Source organism: Manacus candei, unplaced genomic scaffold (genome assembly GCF_025592945.1).
Source record: "Manacus candei isolate 608988 ecotype Guabito, Panama unplaced genomic scaffold, ASM2559294v1 h1tg000050l, whole genome shotgun sequence".
Taxonomy (NCBI): domain Eukaryota; kingdom Metazoa; phylum Chordata; class Aves; order Passeriformes; family Pipridae; genus Manacus; species Manacus candei.
Window position 1 is genome coordinate 9,867,189 of NW_026138098.1, and position 17,134 is coordinate 9,884,322.

A 17,134-nucleotide genomic window follows, 5' to 3' on the forward strand; every position below is an offset into this window, starting at 1 on the left:
CTGTGAATAGGTTTTGAGGACATATAGATTGCTATCATATCTTTAACTATAATTTGATTCATAGAAGCTCAGATGTATATATCTGTACATACCTGTACAACTCTCTCAAACATGTGAGCCAAGGGAAGATAGGAAATGGCAATATCTGAACTTGTACACTCAATTGTGCCCTAGAGGGGAAAGAAACAGAAGTAGGTTAGCATTCCCTATACCTGCCTGAGTTACTCTTAAGTAGAAAGTGGATAAAGTTTGGATCAATTTGACTACTTTGAAATACACTTCAAATGACTGAAGCAACTCATGCTCATCCATCACGTGTTCAAGATTTGCAGCTCTCACACTAGATCAAAATTAGTTTTATCTTTTGGCAAGACTTGTAATAGTGTTGTTTAGTACTCTTGGCATTTAGGACTGACTCACTCTAGAATAACTTCTACACAGAAGTTCTTGTTCAAGGTTAAACTAAGGTTCTTTCAATACTATTGTCCCATTGAAATATGGGCACTTAGGAAAGCATCAGTTTCTGGGAGCGAATAATTTACGGAAAGTGCCCACATTAAAGCTGTTTGTGTGACTGAGGGACATACCCTGATGATCACCATTAGAAGTAGCTTACCTCTGTGCACCTAAGGAAGGAAGCAGCATTTGAAACAACATTTCGGTGTGTCAGCATGGCTCCTTTGGGGTCACCTTTGGAGACATCAAGCAAAGTCAGCTGTAGCTCTAACTGCTTCTGCTGTCAGTTTTCCATTTTTTGTTTGGCTCAGTCTGAAGTATTTTGGTACTAGGCTCAGTCACAGCATGCATTGTCTTAAGAGTTCACAAATATGCCTCATCTTGAACACTTGAACAGCTACAGATGTTACATAAAGGAAATGGCTACTGAAACAGCAGACTAATTGGGAGTAGCATAGAGGATGCTGAAACAAGATTTATTTTTTTTAGCTTCCGTGGATCAAAATACACACACAGGTAAACAACCGATCTCTTGAACATTAGGACTGTATTTTTCATAGGGGAAGACAACATGAATTTGGCTATTCTTGCCCCCAGTTCTAAGAAGCTTTGTCTTAGTTTACTTGTAGTGACAGGGTCCCAAGTAAAACTGCAATAGTCGTTTGACACTGCTCTAATGTATCGTTTTATATTCTTAGGATTTCCTATTTTTGTGCTGGGAAGCTGCAGGGGTAGGCTGGTCCAGTGGGGAAGCATCACCATATATTCTCTTACCTGTGGTTCCACTTGTAAAACACACAACAGCAAGATCATCAGGCTTAGGAGGCTGAAGAGAAAAAGCCACATAAGGTCAGTGTTAGGATTATAGTGCTTATCAGTATTTACATAAAATTCCTAAACTGTGATTAACCAGGAATTCTGGTTCATAAAAGAAAAAAATCCTGCCAGTCTCCTCTACTAACATGGCAGGAGGTCTTTTCAGAGACTACTTTTCAAAGTTTATAACTGTGCCATAGAGATACTTACAACTGGTTGTCTGATGTTGTTTTTTCCCAGCTCCTGTGTTAGAGAAAAAACACAGCTTAGCAGATGTGCAACAACAATAGATGAATAGATAATTCTATTTCAAATACAACACTTGTTTTTACTTTGCCTCTTGATGCTCTGTCTCATTCAAGGAGAGATGTCTTCCTGAATTCAATACACACAACTCTGAAAAACTGACTACTGCAGTTGTGGAAAGCACAAATTTGAGTGTGCGGAAAGTGATCGGAACTAATTAAAGAATTTGGAAGTCCTAAGTGTACATATTTAATTTTATTTGACACAGGCCATATGTCTTATCTTTTACATGTATGCCAGATTAAGCCTAGTATTGGGATGTCTAAGCAGCCACTAATTTGAATTTACAGTTTCAATTAGGCTCAACTGCCAGCTTAGAACCCTGATAAATCCTGTTACAACTGTACCATGAATTAAGCTAAGCAAGTCTTCAGTTTCATGCATGCTGAGTGTCCACAACACATGAACACAACTTTAGTCAATGGTTTGAACTCTTCAAGGCCATTTGGCTAAATATATCAAGTTTCAAAATGACTGCTCATCAAGATCCAAGCTACAGGAGTGACAACCAGATAATGCTTACATTAAAGTGTCATTGTTGCCACAGAAGGTCAAGATGTCAATCTGGCAAGGTATTCCTTGGTAAGATGAAGCAGAAGCCTTTAGTTACCTACCTCAACCTCCTGCAATGACAGAATTTCAAGTCCCACTTTATCTCCTCTGTCCTTGAGCTCTTTATCAAAGAGATCCATGAGAACAATTATCTTCAGACATGGGGTCTTTTTTTGCTCGCAGTTCTCAAGCAAGACCTGTGCCTTCTGTGGCGTGTCACAGATCACTACACTTATGTCAGCTACAGAAAAGAAATTACATTTCAGAAGTCCATTTAGAAGACATTAGACCAGTGACAGCTCAGAAGCACATATGTTTAGAACACAGCATTGGTTTGTTCTAAAGCCATTTGCATTTGTTCCTATGGATTGAGTGGTTGGCTTACAGTGCTAAGAAGGTTCCTCCTACCATCATCAACTGATTGTATTGGTAGAATCTTAAGTTTGCTCAAAGTGAGGGCAAATGCTGAGGGACTGAAGAGAAATATCTTCACTCTCAGTCAACACAGGCATTTAAATTTTTTGTATTACCATAAGAGTTCAGAATTGTCCTCACTGATTGTTTAGGTTTAGCCATCTTCCTTAAATCCAAAGAAATTTAGGCCTCGTTGAAAGAGGCTGCTAAATTCTGGAGTTAATACCTCAGCTTCCCCACGTGTGCAAGTGAGTTTTACACAATTACAAAAGAATTTCCTTTAAATTGGCAGAGGAATTGGATTTGCCTGAACATGCTGGTTCCCCATTAGACTAGTAAGTCACAGCTGTGTAGTCCCAAGGCAAGACCTGTTTGCAAGGTTCACCAGCGTAACTGTTGAAGGGATTTTATTTGGTAAGTCCTGTTTATGGGTTGGATCCCAGATTACTGTGACAGTAGTGCACATTATTTCCCCTATGTCTCCCAAAAGACTGGGGGAAGAAAGTCTGAAGATTTATTTAAGCTTCCTTACCAGTTTCTTCCATGATGGCATGTTAGTTGTTGCTTCTGTAGAACAACAGGCACTAACCAGATAGATTAAACAGATTTAGGCATATCTTTACCCTTCCCTCCTCCACTCTTTTCATCCTATAACTTTAAATCAGAGACACACATCTAGTCTTAATTTGCATGCAAGTCTGTCTGCATTGCCTGATTGTTTGGCAGTGTGGGATTTCAAGATTTCAAAACCTCAGATAGCAAACAGTTGAGCACTCTGATTGCAGAATGGTCCACAGAATCTAGCAGGTCCTTCCGTGGACTTGCAATCAAGACACTAGGAAACATAAGAATCCCACTGGACTCTTCTAGGCATTAAACCATGTGCCCTGTAAAGCAGTTTCATTTAAGAAAATAAGTGTCTATAAAAGTATAAGAACAGTAAGGCTAAAACTACTCTGATTTTCACATCAAATTCCCTTGAACTTAGCCCTCTCAAAACAAAGTTTCTTAGAAAAGTCATTATGAAAGAGTGGAAGTCAATATTTACCTCTGTTAACAATATATACAATGGCCTCTGCCCCCAGGGTGTCATAGAGTGGAACAGCAACCATTGAGTAGGTGTAGCAGGCATACTCTGAAATGGTCCACTGAAGAGAGAAAACAGCACAGCTAAGGAAAACTAGCAACTCTCAAGACAGGATTGCCTACAGATTTCATACATCTTGACTGCATCCCCCATGCACTCAGTAGTGGGGGGAGTTATGTGAGGAGCACATCCATGAGAATCAGAGTAGTGAGAGTTCAAGATCATTGTATTACATGCTTGGAGTGGTATGTGCTCAGTCAGTAAAAAGGGAACCAGGAAGGAAAAAGAGTTGTGATTGTTCCTCATGTGGCCTCAAGCTATTTAAATACCACCCTCTCACCCCAAGGTGTCAGAATGTTGTTGGAAAGAATATACTATTTGTTGCTTACCTCTGGCCTATTCTGAGCAAAAATACCAATAAACTGGCTTGTTGATGGTTGGCATCCTTTTTGCAGAAGCCCTGATCCCAAGTATTGAGTTCTGTCTAAAACCTGTAAGATAGTTTTTCCCCACTTTAGTGTTACAAGACAGTGTCTCAAATTAAGTCATCTGTCATTTACTATACTCACCTGTTTGTATGTCAGCCACTGATAAGGTTGCTTGGGTTTTCTGTAGCCTAGACAGTTACCATTTCCTAATGGAAGAGTTCAGAAAAGCAATTTCAAAGCTCAGTACTGAAGGTGCATAACACTTCAATACAATACTTTAAGTGGGAAATATTTTCCATCAGTCATCCAGCTAACTGCACAGAACGTAGAAGGACAATAGTTAAATGTCCATAGTTAAACACTCTGCCCAAACCAAGATTGTAAGACTGCTGGCTTTATCCTTACAAGCAATACTTCCAAGATCTGGTGATATTTTCTTATTTCAGAACCCACATGAGATTGAAATAGCTTGCAAGCTATCACATATTTCCATGCATAGTGACATGTGCACAAATTCATATCTGTCGTAAACAGGTAGTAATTTTAAAGTAAAACCCACATGGTAAGATAAAGCAGAGGTGTTCCCCCCCACAATTCCTCTGATGTTTATTATCTGCTAACTCTTGACTGCACTGTACCACCTTAAGCTTCTGATGTTTATTCCCACCCAATCTGCCAACTAAGACTACAGCTAAATTGGGGCAAGGAGAGACATGGTCGCTTGTCTCTCCACCCCACAGAAGGCTAGAAAAGCTTTTGCTAGTCTGAATTTTACCACAGCCAAGACACAAGGAAAAAACTTATTTACTTGTGATAGACAAGTACTAACTAGGAGATACAAAGCTTACCGGAAACATATAGTCCTCTCTGTAAAGCTTCATACAAGGTTTTACCATCTTCAAAGTAATAAGAAAGCAGGTTATTATCTGTCAAGAGTGCACTTCTTCTGGCTCCTCCCTAGGAACAGACCATGGTCATGAAAAAGTGCAGAACAAATGAAATGTCATTCATTCCTCAGCCATTGTCTGAACAATGCCCTTTAAACCATTTCAATAGCATTGCATTGTTAGGGAAGTCTTTTTCCTTCCTGATTTTGATCTACTCAGTCGTATGCAGAGGAATTTTCTAGATGGCCTACATTAACATTTGATTACAGGTTATTATTGACTAGGACTGAGTGCTACCACTTGTCTAGTTACAAGAAGTATAGCACCAGCTTCTAAGCTGATGCAGTGCATTTAAAATACAGGAATAAGTCAGCGACAGCCAAGGCTATCTGGTAAAAAGCCTATCTAAACCTATTGGCAGGAGCTGCTGTTTCTCACTCTTAGCATCTTAAGGCTTCCATTCTTCCCACCATACTGCTCAGTTGTACACCTGAGAGAGAAGGCTGTGTATGTCAGACAGGAGAGTTTCCACTGGCACCCACAGGCAGAACGGATCAGTATTCAGATTAAGCTCCAAATTAGACCATGCCTACAAGCAAAGAAAGTATTACCTCAATTCCTACTGACTGCTTGTTCAAGTCAACAGGAGGCAAAACAGGTTTTGGCCTGCTTACTACCCACAGGAAGATGACAGATCCAAATACAATAAGAGTAATCAATGCTGGTGTTGGGAGCGGTGAGAATAACACTTGAAGTATCCAGATCATTGTGCTGGATCAATGGAGCCAGAGTTGAACCTGAAATAAACAGGAGATTTAGTAGACTTGAGTTAGAAGCTCTAACTACTCATGAGCCATGGTTACTTAAGTAGCTTGTTAAGCAATACTGCAAATCATTTCAGCAGTTTGCCCCCGAAGAGTCCTGGTACAATTATGAAGCATGCTTATGCAACGTTTTAAGCCTCTTAAGAGATCCCAAGTCACCTGTCCCCATAAATCTTAATCTATGCTGCATCCACCTCCACAAAAAAACTGAAGTCCAATGAAGTCACACAAGGAACAGATTACTTCTATTCAAGAGTAAAAAAATCTGCCTGGGGAAAACCAGTATATCATTTCCCAAATAAGTATAACCAAAAAAGGCCAAAAGTTCAATGATGTGCACCGTGGAAGTAAGAAAACTCCCCAATATTATAATTCTCCAACAGAAAGGAGTTTTGCTGAAATAGTAACCGTATTGCTAAATTACATGTCTGTCACACCTACATATATAAATCTGCAGGACAAGAAGTATCTTCATTGTCAGCTGCTCTTACTGGAAAGCAGGGTTCATTATAGACAAGTATTTCACATAGTGACAGCATGTTCAGCATGAGATACAATACATGTCAAAACTGTGAAAGCTTCTTTCCACTAGAAAATGATGACTTGGAAGTCATTGTGTGCACTGGAAGTCTAGCTGGGAAATACAGAAACAGTACTACTGCTTGCATCCTCCAGAGTGTCTTCTTGAAAGGGCAGGGAAGCAAAACCTGAGAACATAAACTTCCTTATAAGAGACAAAGAAACATCTACCTGAGCTTTCTCCCTTAGAAAAAAAATACTTTAATCTCCAAAATGTTCTGATATGTTTAAGATTGAATCACCAAGAGACATTACTGCTTTTTGTCTGAATCAACTCAGATCTCACCAACTTATCTTTGCTAGTGTCTGAACAGCTATGCAGGAGACATCACACTTTGCAAGATGAGTAACAGTAAATACCCTTTCAAAGTCCTTCACACAGAATCAGAGGAACCTAGTTAGTAGATAATATGTCAGCTAGCAACTAACTAAATCCCCATACTAGAAGAATACCAGGCATCCTGAAGCAATGAGTTCCAGTTACCCTTTAACTATAATTCCAAAGAAGTTGAAGGTATTTTACAAACCATCAGTAAGTTCAGCCAGGGCCCAAAGTCAGAATCTGGGGCTTTGAGCCTGGACTGACCAGAGTTAGATTATCCATGTCTGTGTTAATCAGCAGTCCTAATGTGTTCTCTGGTGAGAAAAGACATGCACTCAGCATCTGGATAAGAAATGGTACCTCAGAGGCTTGTCATCAAGTCCAAGCTGCCAAATGCATATCACTTACATATCTGAGAAGTACCAACTCCCTAGTCCTCTTTTCTACTCTAAACCTTGGTTACCATGTGCCCTTCAAAACTCCTGGCCTTGGCTTCATGTACTGAGAGCCCAAAAAGATTGTGCTACAGCAAGAAAGGTAGAAATTGCCCTTGGGACTCTCTACTGATGGACAGTTCCTGTCACTGAGCATATTAAACCTATGGGAGCACGAACCTATTCTTTCCGTAGCACAGCATATCACCCATCTCCACCCCCTTCCTTTGGGCCTTATCAATTGAGCCTGGAGGAAAAAAGAAAACCCTAAAAGCATGTCTGCTGATTAAATTTACATTCAGGGCAAAGCTACTTAGCAGTTTAGGTTTAGCACTGCTCAGTTTGGAAGACAGAATTTGGCAATCAGCTGCTCTTCATGATATCATGAATTGTTCATCTGGCCTTGTAACCCATTACTGGAGCAGTTCGCAAGCAGCTTTCTGTAGGTGATTAAACTGTATCTGGCTTATGGTGTGAGTCAGCCACTTCCTCTTTTGGTAACATGAGCAGGTCACTTTTTTATAGCACAAGCACTGAGGCAGTTTGGTAGAGGCATCTCCATTCTTCAGCATGAGGAGTTGGATATCCAAGCTTTATTCCTTTAACTCAGAGCCCACTACTAGATCCAAGTGACAAAGCAAATCACACTTGCACCATTTGTATGTTGGAAGCTTTCTAGACCTTTTATAGACCTTGACAGATCTACTATCACATCTTTTTAGAGGGATACCAGAATACTCATGTTCAAACTCCTCTAAGTTTTGAGTAGCAGCAACCAGTTTGGGCCTTTTCCCAGTCTTTTCCCATCTCCAGATTGTCAAAAGGAATTTGCATTCTGTACCTTTCACATGACTCTTCCCTGGACATGAAATTTTTCAATTAGCAGTGAGAGAATAGAGGTATATACAGGTAACCAGAGATCACAGGTACAGCTGTACCAGTTTTAATGACTGAAGTGTGTTCATCTGCTCATTTTAATAGTAATTTTGAGACAATTTCCTAGAAGCCACGAAGGATTGGTTGACTTTAGAGTATCATGCTAGAGGTAAGAAACAAAACTGGGGATTATATCTGTAGCACCAAGTCCTCCACTATAACTCATTTATGCTGCTTAGCCTTAACAGTGCCTAGTCAGACAGATCAGTGCAGTTGTTACAAATACCTGCTGTCTATTATATGGACTTATTTGGTAGAAACTTCACTGAAGACACTTGTCTGACCTTTTTGTGGTATGGATCACAGAACCCAGTAACCCCAAATGCTCCATGCAGCAGTAGATAAGTCATTGTAAATTTTTCCATTGGGGTATTCTCATGTTCTCATTGACTTACATGCGAGGCAGTTTGTACCAAGACACATAGGAAGACTGAGCATCAAGGTCTGAAGGATAATGATGCTTGGAGCAAAGAGCTCAAAGTTCAGAGAGAACACCTCAACAAGAGACTATTATTAAATGCAGCAAAGTTTTTGCCTTCAGGTTCTGAATTGTTTACACAAGTCTCTTGCATAGGGAGAAAGAAAGACCAGACAAGCCTACAGCTAGTCAAAAATGATTTTCAGTTATAAGCCAAATGATTTTTTAATTTAAAGAAAGACCTGTTGACAAGTTTCTCTCTAAAGCTTGGGAAGTAGTATGTGCTCATTTGCTTCCAGGATTTAGTTTTTGGTTGGTTTGGGGTTTTTTGTGTTTGTTTTTTTTTTTGTTTTTTTGGTTTTTTTTTTAACTGTCTTCATTAGCCCACTTATAGCACTGAATGAGACTACATATGCAGGAGTCAAAACCTAACATCCTTTAAAGACACAGATGTTAGTGTTATGTCAAAAAAGCACAGATACCCAGATCTGTGTTTTGTGCAATACACAAAAAATGCTTTTCATCTGAAAAACTATTTTCAATTCCCTTACTTTATTAATAGAATAGTGATAGTGTTTTGCTTTTACTTTCCAACCATGCTTCCACAAATGGGCTTTAGTCACTTCTATCAAGGCACATAGGGTGTTTTATTCAAGGTGTGGCAAGACATGTCAGCAAATTTGTCTGAATTCCCAGAATTAGGGCGGTTGTTTCTTATGCCTAGAGCTTCTACTGCAACTACTTGTCAAATCCAAGTTACTGCTAGTTTATCACCCCTGGTATCCTCCAAAAGCCACTTAATCCTACTGCCCTCAAAGCAGAAGACCCAGAGAGAGGACAGGAGTCTGAACATGGCAGTTTCCTGTCCATGGTAGGAGAACAGCCTAGATCTGTCCTGTGAAACAGCTACAATCGGAGTTTAACCCACAAATCCAAGTGCCCTGTGCATAGATAATACCTGATCTGTATGATCTTCGTGAAAACTCAACTTAGTGCAGCACAAAACAAAGCCAGAGCCTTTTTGACAGACAGCAGCTTCCACTGCAAGGGCAAGTCTGCGAACCAGTTCCTTTAAACATGAAGGTGTCAGAAGTGGAGTGCTTGAATCCTCAGAGTTCTGAAAGGCTCAGCTCCCAGATACAAAATGTGCAGGATGTCTCGAACCACCTGTTAAGCCTCTTGTGCAATAGGATGCTGGACAGCTGAAAATCTACTTGGGTTGTCCACCCTGATCAATGGTCAGGGATAAGATGCATTAGGCTCCAGAGTACAAAGGCTTAGTTTTTATCAGAAAAGATTACAGTGATATCATTTACAGCCTTGAGTTCAGAAGTACACATTCTCATTTCTGATGTAGCTCCCCATCTAAAGCTAGAAGGAATTATATTCTCTGTGCTCTCCAAGTGAGGACATTCTCTCCACTGGAAAGTGACTGAGCTTTGTACCTTCAAGCCCATAAATATGAAGAAAGAAATCAGTGTTATCTCCATTGCAATTGTTCTTTACAGACAAAAAAGCAACCTCTGATACTTGCACGATTTCAGAAGCAATAGTCATGCACTGCCTGGGACAATGTCTTCTAGAATTACATTTGTAATCTAGAATTCTTTGTATCAAGTTTGTCTAAACTTCTGAGGTGATCATGACAACATGTTTGTCAGCATTAGTAAGGTAACACTGACTCTTTCCAAGCAGGAAGAGCAGACTACAACCACCTACGCTGGGGTCACTAATTCGTTAGTTGACCAGCAGTATCTCACTCTTTCCATTTGCTTACACAGTGCAGCTCTTGCCTGGTGTCATCCAGCAGATGTGAGCCACTATGCCAGTTCTTACTCCTTGGAAGCAATATATCCCATCTTCCTCCAGCTGCAGCAAGAAGTCTTGTGTTCTGGAGGGTTTAGGAAAATCTAACTTTTAGCATCCAGACAGAAGCTAAAGCACAAAAGCTCAGCAGTGACTGCTGAAAAGAGCCAAGCAAAAACCACAAGCAAAATGCTCAGTAATCTGCATTAAGCCCCAGATATGCTTCAGTTAGGCTTTGCTTTCAGAGTACCTCTTATGAGAGTCACAGCCAAACAGTTCAAGCACCCTTTGATCTTCGCTGAGAAGCTCTACTAAGAGGTGGGAAAGGATGAGGCCTCAGTAACTTACTTACAGGAAGTGCTCTGTGGTTTCTAAGCCTTACTTATGAAACCTATTGAACTTTGGCTTCCAGTAAACTTAAACATAAAGGTCATTTTCTAATAAGGAATTTTAGTATGTTGGATATTACTGTCCCTCCATCAGGAGTGCAACAACATCATGACATCACTTACTACTAAAAGTTATTTTCTCAGATGAATTGAAAAGCCAAGTTTTCATATAGTTTTTTATCGGGTTTTTTTTTTTTTGAAAGCTACCTACTCAGAGAGATACCTACGTACTCAAAAACATGTTCAACTAGCCATTTGAACTTTCTAAAATTTAAAAAATAGGCAGTATAGCAAGTTCTGTTACTATTCATCCTGTTAGATAATACAGGTTCACTTCTTGCAAAACTTACATCATCAAGATTGTGATAATAGGAAGTTATCTGCAGTGATAGAGCATGGTTTAAAGAGCTAAGTTTAAAGCTCGGTTTGAAAATTCACATAGAACTCCTAAGAAAACTAGAATATTATCATTAGGCACCTTAGATGCCACACAGAGAAAAGGTAGCACTGAAAGTTTCTAGATGCTAACGTCTTCTATCACTTCATATTATTACAGCACTTACATTATGGAGAACAAAGAGCAAACGTGTATCTGAACTTCACTCAGCCCAAGGTTCACATCTAACTGATAGCACATTACCGGAGATTTCCTGGTAGACTCTTAAGAACTCATTATCTTGAACCCTGCAGCTAATTACTACGCTTGCACGTTGGTTTTAGTAAAGCCCATGTGAGTAATAACAAGCAGGCCCATGAGCAATAAAACAAATAAAGTATAACTTTGTTACTTACACAGAAAAAATTGCAGATCAAAAACGGAGTTGAGAAGCAGCGATTAAAGGTACCTACCATTGTGAAAATAGGGTGGGACCCTTAGCAGCATAGTAGCAAACCAACATTCATTAGGTAACACTCCTGTTAAACACTACAGCCAGTTCCCTCTCCCCAGTTTAAATAAATCAGCAAGCAGAAAAGCATGCTGGGAGGAGAGCTTTAAATAGCAGGAACTTGTGTGGGGAACTGGAGTGGTTAAAAAAGAAAGTAATCAAAAAAAAAAAAAACCAAAAACCAACAACTGAACAGGCACATGATAAATTTATTGAATTTTTTGGTTTGCTGATGAAAATAGCTTGAAGTTTACATGTTTGTGAAGATCTAACTAAGAAGTAAACTAAAACATTTTGAAATTATATTTACCATTTATTATTCATAATGTGTTTGCTATTATTTTCTCTATGTATAAAGCTGTATTCTCAGCAATAGAAATTTTTTCTCTATAGCTGAATGTACATTAAGCTGAGCAGAGCTTTGTAGCCTGGAATATCAACAAAATGCTTTGAGTACAGTATTTCTCATACACTGCTGTAATGGACTTGCTAGTAGGTTGGATTTCTGCTGCTGGCTTTGGTTTATTTGGTTTTGGTATCAGCTTTTTTTGTTGCTGTGGGTTTTTTTTCCTTTTTCTTTTCCCCCCACAAAAAGCTACCTCTCTCTTTCTGCTGTGTTATAGACTTACATAGGTGCAATTATTTGCACAAGGTAACAGTGAATCATGTTTCAAGCTTCAGTTTTGTTTCCTGGTATGACAGGGATTGTCTTTATGGTTTTACAGTTGCATTTCTTTGTTTAAAAGTTTATAGCTGTTGCAGTTTCCCTTTTTCTCTTTAATGCTTGTCTAATAGAACTGGAATTTTGCAGTAGGTTTGGAGGGGTGGGAAGGCAGTAACTTCACCCATGTCCTTCAGTGCCTTAATCTATATTTTAGAATTGTTTTCCCACTTAGCAGTTTGCCCATCTGAAAGTTTTTCTGCACTGCATGATTTCAGAATAATCTGCTAGACCAACTATAAAGCTGGAATGGAATTAATATAGCATGTACTTGCATCCAAAATACAACCTGTCCTGGACCTTGGCTTGCTAAAACACATAGTCCCTACTAATTGCAATTATGTTTTATTGCTGCTGTAAACTCTGTACTGTTCAGGTAAAGCTAACTTACATGTAGTTGTGACATTATTTAGCACTGTAGATACTCTTTTGGGAAACTGAGGCTTAATTCACTGATTTTCCATTTTATATGAGGATGAAAAAGAAATAGCTTTATCTGCATGAAACTCCTCTGCCTTTGGCTTTGCCTACCCAGACCTGTTCCTGTGGCATTTAAGTGAAGTTGTGAGCTTCAGCTTTAACAGTCCCAGGCAGGGTGTGCTTGTGCTTAGAGAAAAGTAATGCCCCTTACAGACAAAGAAAGCAAGGCCAAGCACACCCAGCCCAGCCAGCCCCATTATCACCTTTTCTGTGTGCCCCTCTGAGGATCTTCCCCTTTCAGGTATTTGGCCTCAGACTGTTAATTTTCCACAAGAAAGAGAAAAAGTAGTGAATTTGCTATGATCAGCTGTTGGGTAGCAATGCTATGTATCTCAGGTGCATTGACTTTGGCTGCAGGTGTGAGAGAACATGCCCACAGCTCCTTCCTACCTGGCCTGCCAGGAGCCCAGTATGTGATGCTGAGGTCCACAAGCTGGACTGTATTGCCTGGACTCAGTGAGCCTCACAGCTCCAACATAAATTGGATCAAGGGATGCACACAGGAAAGCCTTGGAGAGGATAGCTTCTCCCTAATAATTGGTTCTGTTCAATGCTCATAAATTAGAATACAGCTGACGCTCTTTCCCTGAGATGCATAACAAATGACATGCAAATGCTGAGGCTCCTCATTTTTGGTAAATGATCTGAAGAAACTCCAGATTTTTGAAAGGCACAGATATACTTGTTGTTAGTAATTTTCTGGCAAAAAATAAAGCAGTTATCAATATCTCAATCTTTGCTTCTCTTTGTACCTATATATAAAATATACACCTGCATCCCTCGTACCCGTTAGCAAACTAAGATGAGCACTACGTAGGGTACGTGTATACAGAATTCAGGTTGTTTCATTTCTGTTGTCACTGTCACAAAAGTTTTGCATAAAGGATGAATAAGATGAGCTTTTGTAATAAACCTTAAGGTCATGGCACAACACGAGCTTTTGCTATCCAAAGATGCCAAAACAGGCTTTCTACATATGACAAATAGCAGAGGATGTAAATAAATGAAGGGGAAGCGTTGTCTCTGGGTACGGTTTTCTCTGTTGTCACTTCAAAACTTGGATTTAAATTTTGTGAGTCCGTGGGAATTGTGAGCTCACTTTATTTGAATGATTTTTGAATTCCGGTTTGTTTTCTTAATGCTGTAAAAATAATCGTTCTTTATGGCTCTGCTCTGCTTTTTGAGGGCAGTGTCTGGCTTTTGTAAAGCACAGTAACTGCACTGGGACATAAATGATCTTCTCAGAGCACAAGTGAGTTCCTTATGAAAGGTAGTATGGAAAGAATTATAGGCTTGGAAGAGCAGCATGCTTTTTGCAAGTTCTCTTACTTGCAGCTTGATTTCAGGTTAATCTTTGTCTCTGCTGCCCTCTCCTTTGTTACAGGTCTGTACACAAGCTGCAGCTCTGTACACAAGCAAGAGCTTGGAGAAAGCTCCATCTCTGTAGCTACAAAAAGCAGTTGTACTAAGGTGATGGCAACAGTCTGGTGTGCAATACTCTAAGATCTGTGCATTTAAAACACTAGAAAAGGCATTATAGCCAGCTTCTAACTGGAGTTAGGGGTTAAGGTCTTATTGTAGTAAATGTTGCCAATAAACTTGTACATATAAACAATCTAGGATATAACAAGTTTTTACTGCCCGTGATGGTGTGAAAACAAATGATTCTTGTATTTTTGGAACTCTGTTTTAAACATTAGTCTGAATGGGACCCTGGCACTGATACTCTGTACACTGTATCTTTAAATAGGCATAACTAACAAACTGATAAGAAAATGGCTTCAGCCTGGACAGTAGGCAGGTTTCCAGTTCCAGCCAGTCTATAGCAAAGGGGAGTGTGCAGGTAGCTGTTTTCGCTCAGGTTGTGATTTCTCTGTATGCCACCCCTGAGCCCAGACTTGCTGCTTTGAAAACCTACAGCCAATCACACAGCTGTTGCCTTTAACAGAGCACAGGGTGATAAGAAAGGTGCATTGGATCCAGGTATTGAAGCAAATTAAGGGTATTATCCCACTTGCAGTACTACTCTGCAGGAGCAGGAAGCTGAGTCCTTGAGAAACACAGGCTGTGATCAGGAGGGATTTGCTTACCTTCCTTGAGTGCTGGAGGAGGGTGAAGGGGCTGGTACAGTTTGCTTCCTTCGCTGCTTTACAACTCCAAGTGGGTGTTCAAGGGTTGGTCCTTCCCCAGCTCCCGTGGTGCTTCCCCAGCTCCTGGGGCAGGACTAAGCCCCGAATCATCAGTGTGTGGCTTTAATAAACAGGCGACACTGCACCCGGGTAACCTTTGAACCTGCCTTGCAACAGGTTCAAAGGTAAAAAAAAAATTATTCCTGATCAAATATAAAGAGCAATTTTAGCTGGTTAGAAATGTTAAACATACAGCTCTTGCGCAACAGCGCTAGAGGAGAGCAGCACGTTGTGAAAGCTCACCCCAGCCCTGCGAAAGCTGCGCACTTGGGATTTTAATAGGACTCTCATTTCCTCAGTGTGCGTGGGGCACTGCGTAAATCTTATTCCACTGAGAAAACGTGCCTCTTAGATTGCACTTTGAGCAAGCAAACATATTCTGATACTTTTCACCAAATACTTTGTGTAGGGGCCTCTCCTTAACATGTCCAAACGCTGAGGTCTGGGTTTCCTTTGCAGCTCAAGTGGTCTGTGAAGTAGCCCACTCCTTTATGGTAGGGGCTCTCAGCACCACTGGGATGTATGGGGGGTTGGTCATTTTACCATGATGCACCTTCTGTTTTGAAATTGTGCAAAAGGTATTGCACTTGCTGGACAGGCAAGTAGGCCAAGCCTGTTTTGTGAGAGATTTCTTGTGTTGATTTAGCAACTGTGTGTTTTTTGGTTTTTTGTTTTGTTTTGTTTTTTTTTTTTGCCTTCCTCCATCTCTGAAATGGGAATAAGATAGCAGCTATGCTTAATGCTGCTTGAGAAAGACCCATCTGTGAGGTGAGGAATGCAGGCTAGGCTGGCAGGTGGAGCTTCCTGGCTTCACTTCCAAAGACTGTGGATGTGATCTTTGGAAGATGTTTTCTCCTCATGATCCAAAAGATAAGGCTAAATAGCAAAGTCCTTTCAGCACTCACTTAATAGTGTCAGAACTGATCAGGATCATGAAGCTTTTGTTGATTTGGGTCTGGTTTGTCTGGTGCTGGAATTCGACTCCTGTATGAAGAGTAAACCAATACTAACACTTTTCACTTAGGACCTTAAGTATTCTTGATTGGGCTGGGGAACCTGCCTGTATCAGTGGGCATGAATAAAAATTGAAGCACCTGTGCCAACACAAATTCTCATGCTAGACCTTCTGGTTGCAACCTCCTTTAAGTTTTTAGAAAATGTCATTTTAAAGAGGATGAAAGAAAATGAATGAGATGGTTCCAAACTTGGTGTAAAGAGATAATACCAGTGTGCAAGTCTCTTGACTTCTATCTGTGGTGCATCTTGCATATGGGAAACAAAGCAGTTGAGTCAATGCTGTTATGAGATATGCAACAGATACTAATAATTAGTAGCTGGGCAGGTCCCCCTTCAGCCTAGGTGGATATTGCCTCATCTCAAAAGGGCTAAAGTGACTGACACTATCCGTAGTTTTGGCTCCTGGATGCATTTTATATGCCAGTGGGGGGGCGGGGGGAAGGCGGGGAAGTGGAGCAGAGTCACTTTTGGAGGGAACAAAGCCAATTACCTGTGCTAGCTGTATGTGTAGGTGTGACTGAGTTTCCTTCTCCGCCCTTGCTCCCTGGTACGTGAAATATATGGCATTTTACCTCTTTTGAACAGCAAATTAATCCAAGTTGTGGTGTTTTGTCACCTCTCACCTATATAGTTTCTTCCTGATGAATGAAGACTATTGATTAGTTCACAGTCAAAAACTGTTCTGGGAGACCTGACCCACTTGGAGCAGTGAGTGTGTTGTCCCTGAGTCTGGCAGGCTGGGCTCTTGATCAGAAGTCCTGCTGAATGGTGGGTAACCGTTTATCAACTTGTTTTGAAAGCAGGTGTGAGAACACATGTTCACAAGCCCTAGAAGACATGTGGGCTTATGTTCTGTAGTGGAGGCCTGTCTGTGTACATTATCTGTATTCCTTGTTTCTGAACGAGTGATGCTGTAGTTTGTGATCTCAGTGACCAAAGCGCAGGACCAATGACATAAAATAGCCTAGATCAGCTGTGGAAGCATCACCTATGTCCCAACTCTGAAAAAGAGGAGCTCAAGGCAGACCTACACACATAGGTTTCTTCCAAAAGATTGGAAAAAAATTGTTTCAGTTCATGAAAATGGTCATTTTTCCCCTCAAGACTGAATTATGAAGAAAATGGATGACAAATGATATGGTGAATTCTCTGTAGGTTAGCAGGGGCTCTATGAATTGTATAAGGC

At 40.3% G+C, this 17,134-nt stretch overlaps 1 protein-coding gene across 5 annotated transcripts in view; it reads right to left on the bottom strand.

The window, feature by feature from the left end:
- The window catches only part of ACSL5 (acyl-CoA synthetase long chain family member 5), a 43,073-nt gene that overhangs the window by 17,510 nt on the left and 8,429 nt on the right, over positions 1 to 17,134 (bottom strand). For 2 of the 5 annotated variants that reach the window (XM_051799876.1, XM_051799871.1), the window contains exons 2-12: positions 14,833 to 15,038; positions 5,558 to 5,743; positions 4,908 to 5,016; positions 4,201 to 4,265; positions 4,021 to 4,122; positions 3,593 to 3,692; positions 2,193 to 2,371; positions 1,483 to 1,515; positions 1,231 to 1,282; positions 617 to 690; positions 93 to 170 (exon numbers count right to left, since the gene is read on the bottom strand). In XM_051799876.1, coding sequence (XP_051655836.1) covers positions 93 to 170; positions 617 to 690; positions 1,231 to 1,282; positions 1,483 to 1,515; positions 2,193 to 2,371; positions 3,593 to 3,692; positions 4,021 to 4,122; positions 4,201 to 4,265; positions 4,908 to 5,016; positions 5,558 to 5,713 — 948 coding nt within the window. In that variant the 5' untranslated portion in view covers positions 5,714 to 5,743; positions 14,833 to 15,038. Of the gene's footprint in view, positions 1 to 92; positions 171 to 616; positions 691 to 1,230; positions 1,283 to 1,482; positions 1,516 to 2,192; positions 2,372 to 3,592; positions 3,693 to 4,020; positions 4,123 to 4,200; positions 4,266 to 4,907; positions 5,017 to 5,557; positions 5,744 to 14,832; positions 15,043 to 17,134 lie in introns of those variants that run through there. The other 3 variants (XM_051799873.1, XM_051799874.1, XM_051799875.1) reach the window with 3 other exon arrangements.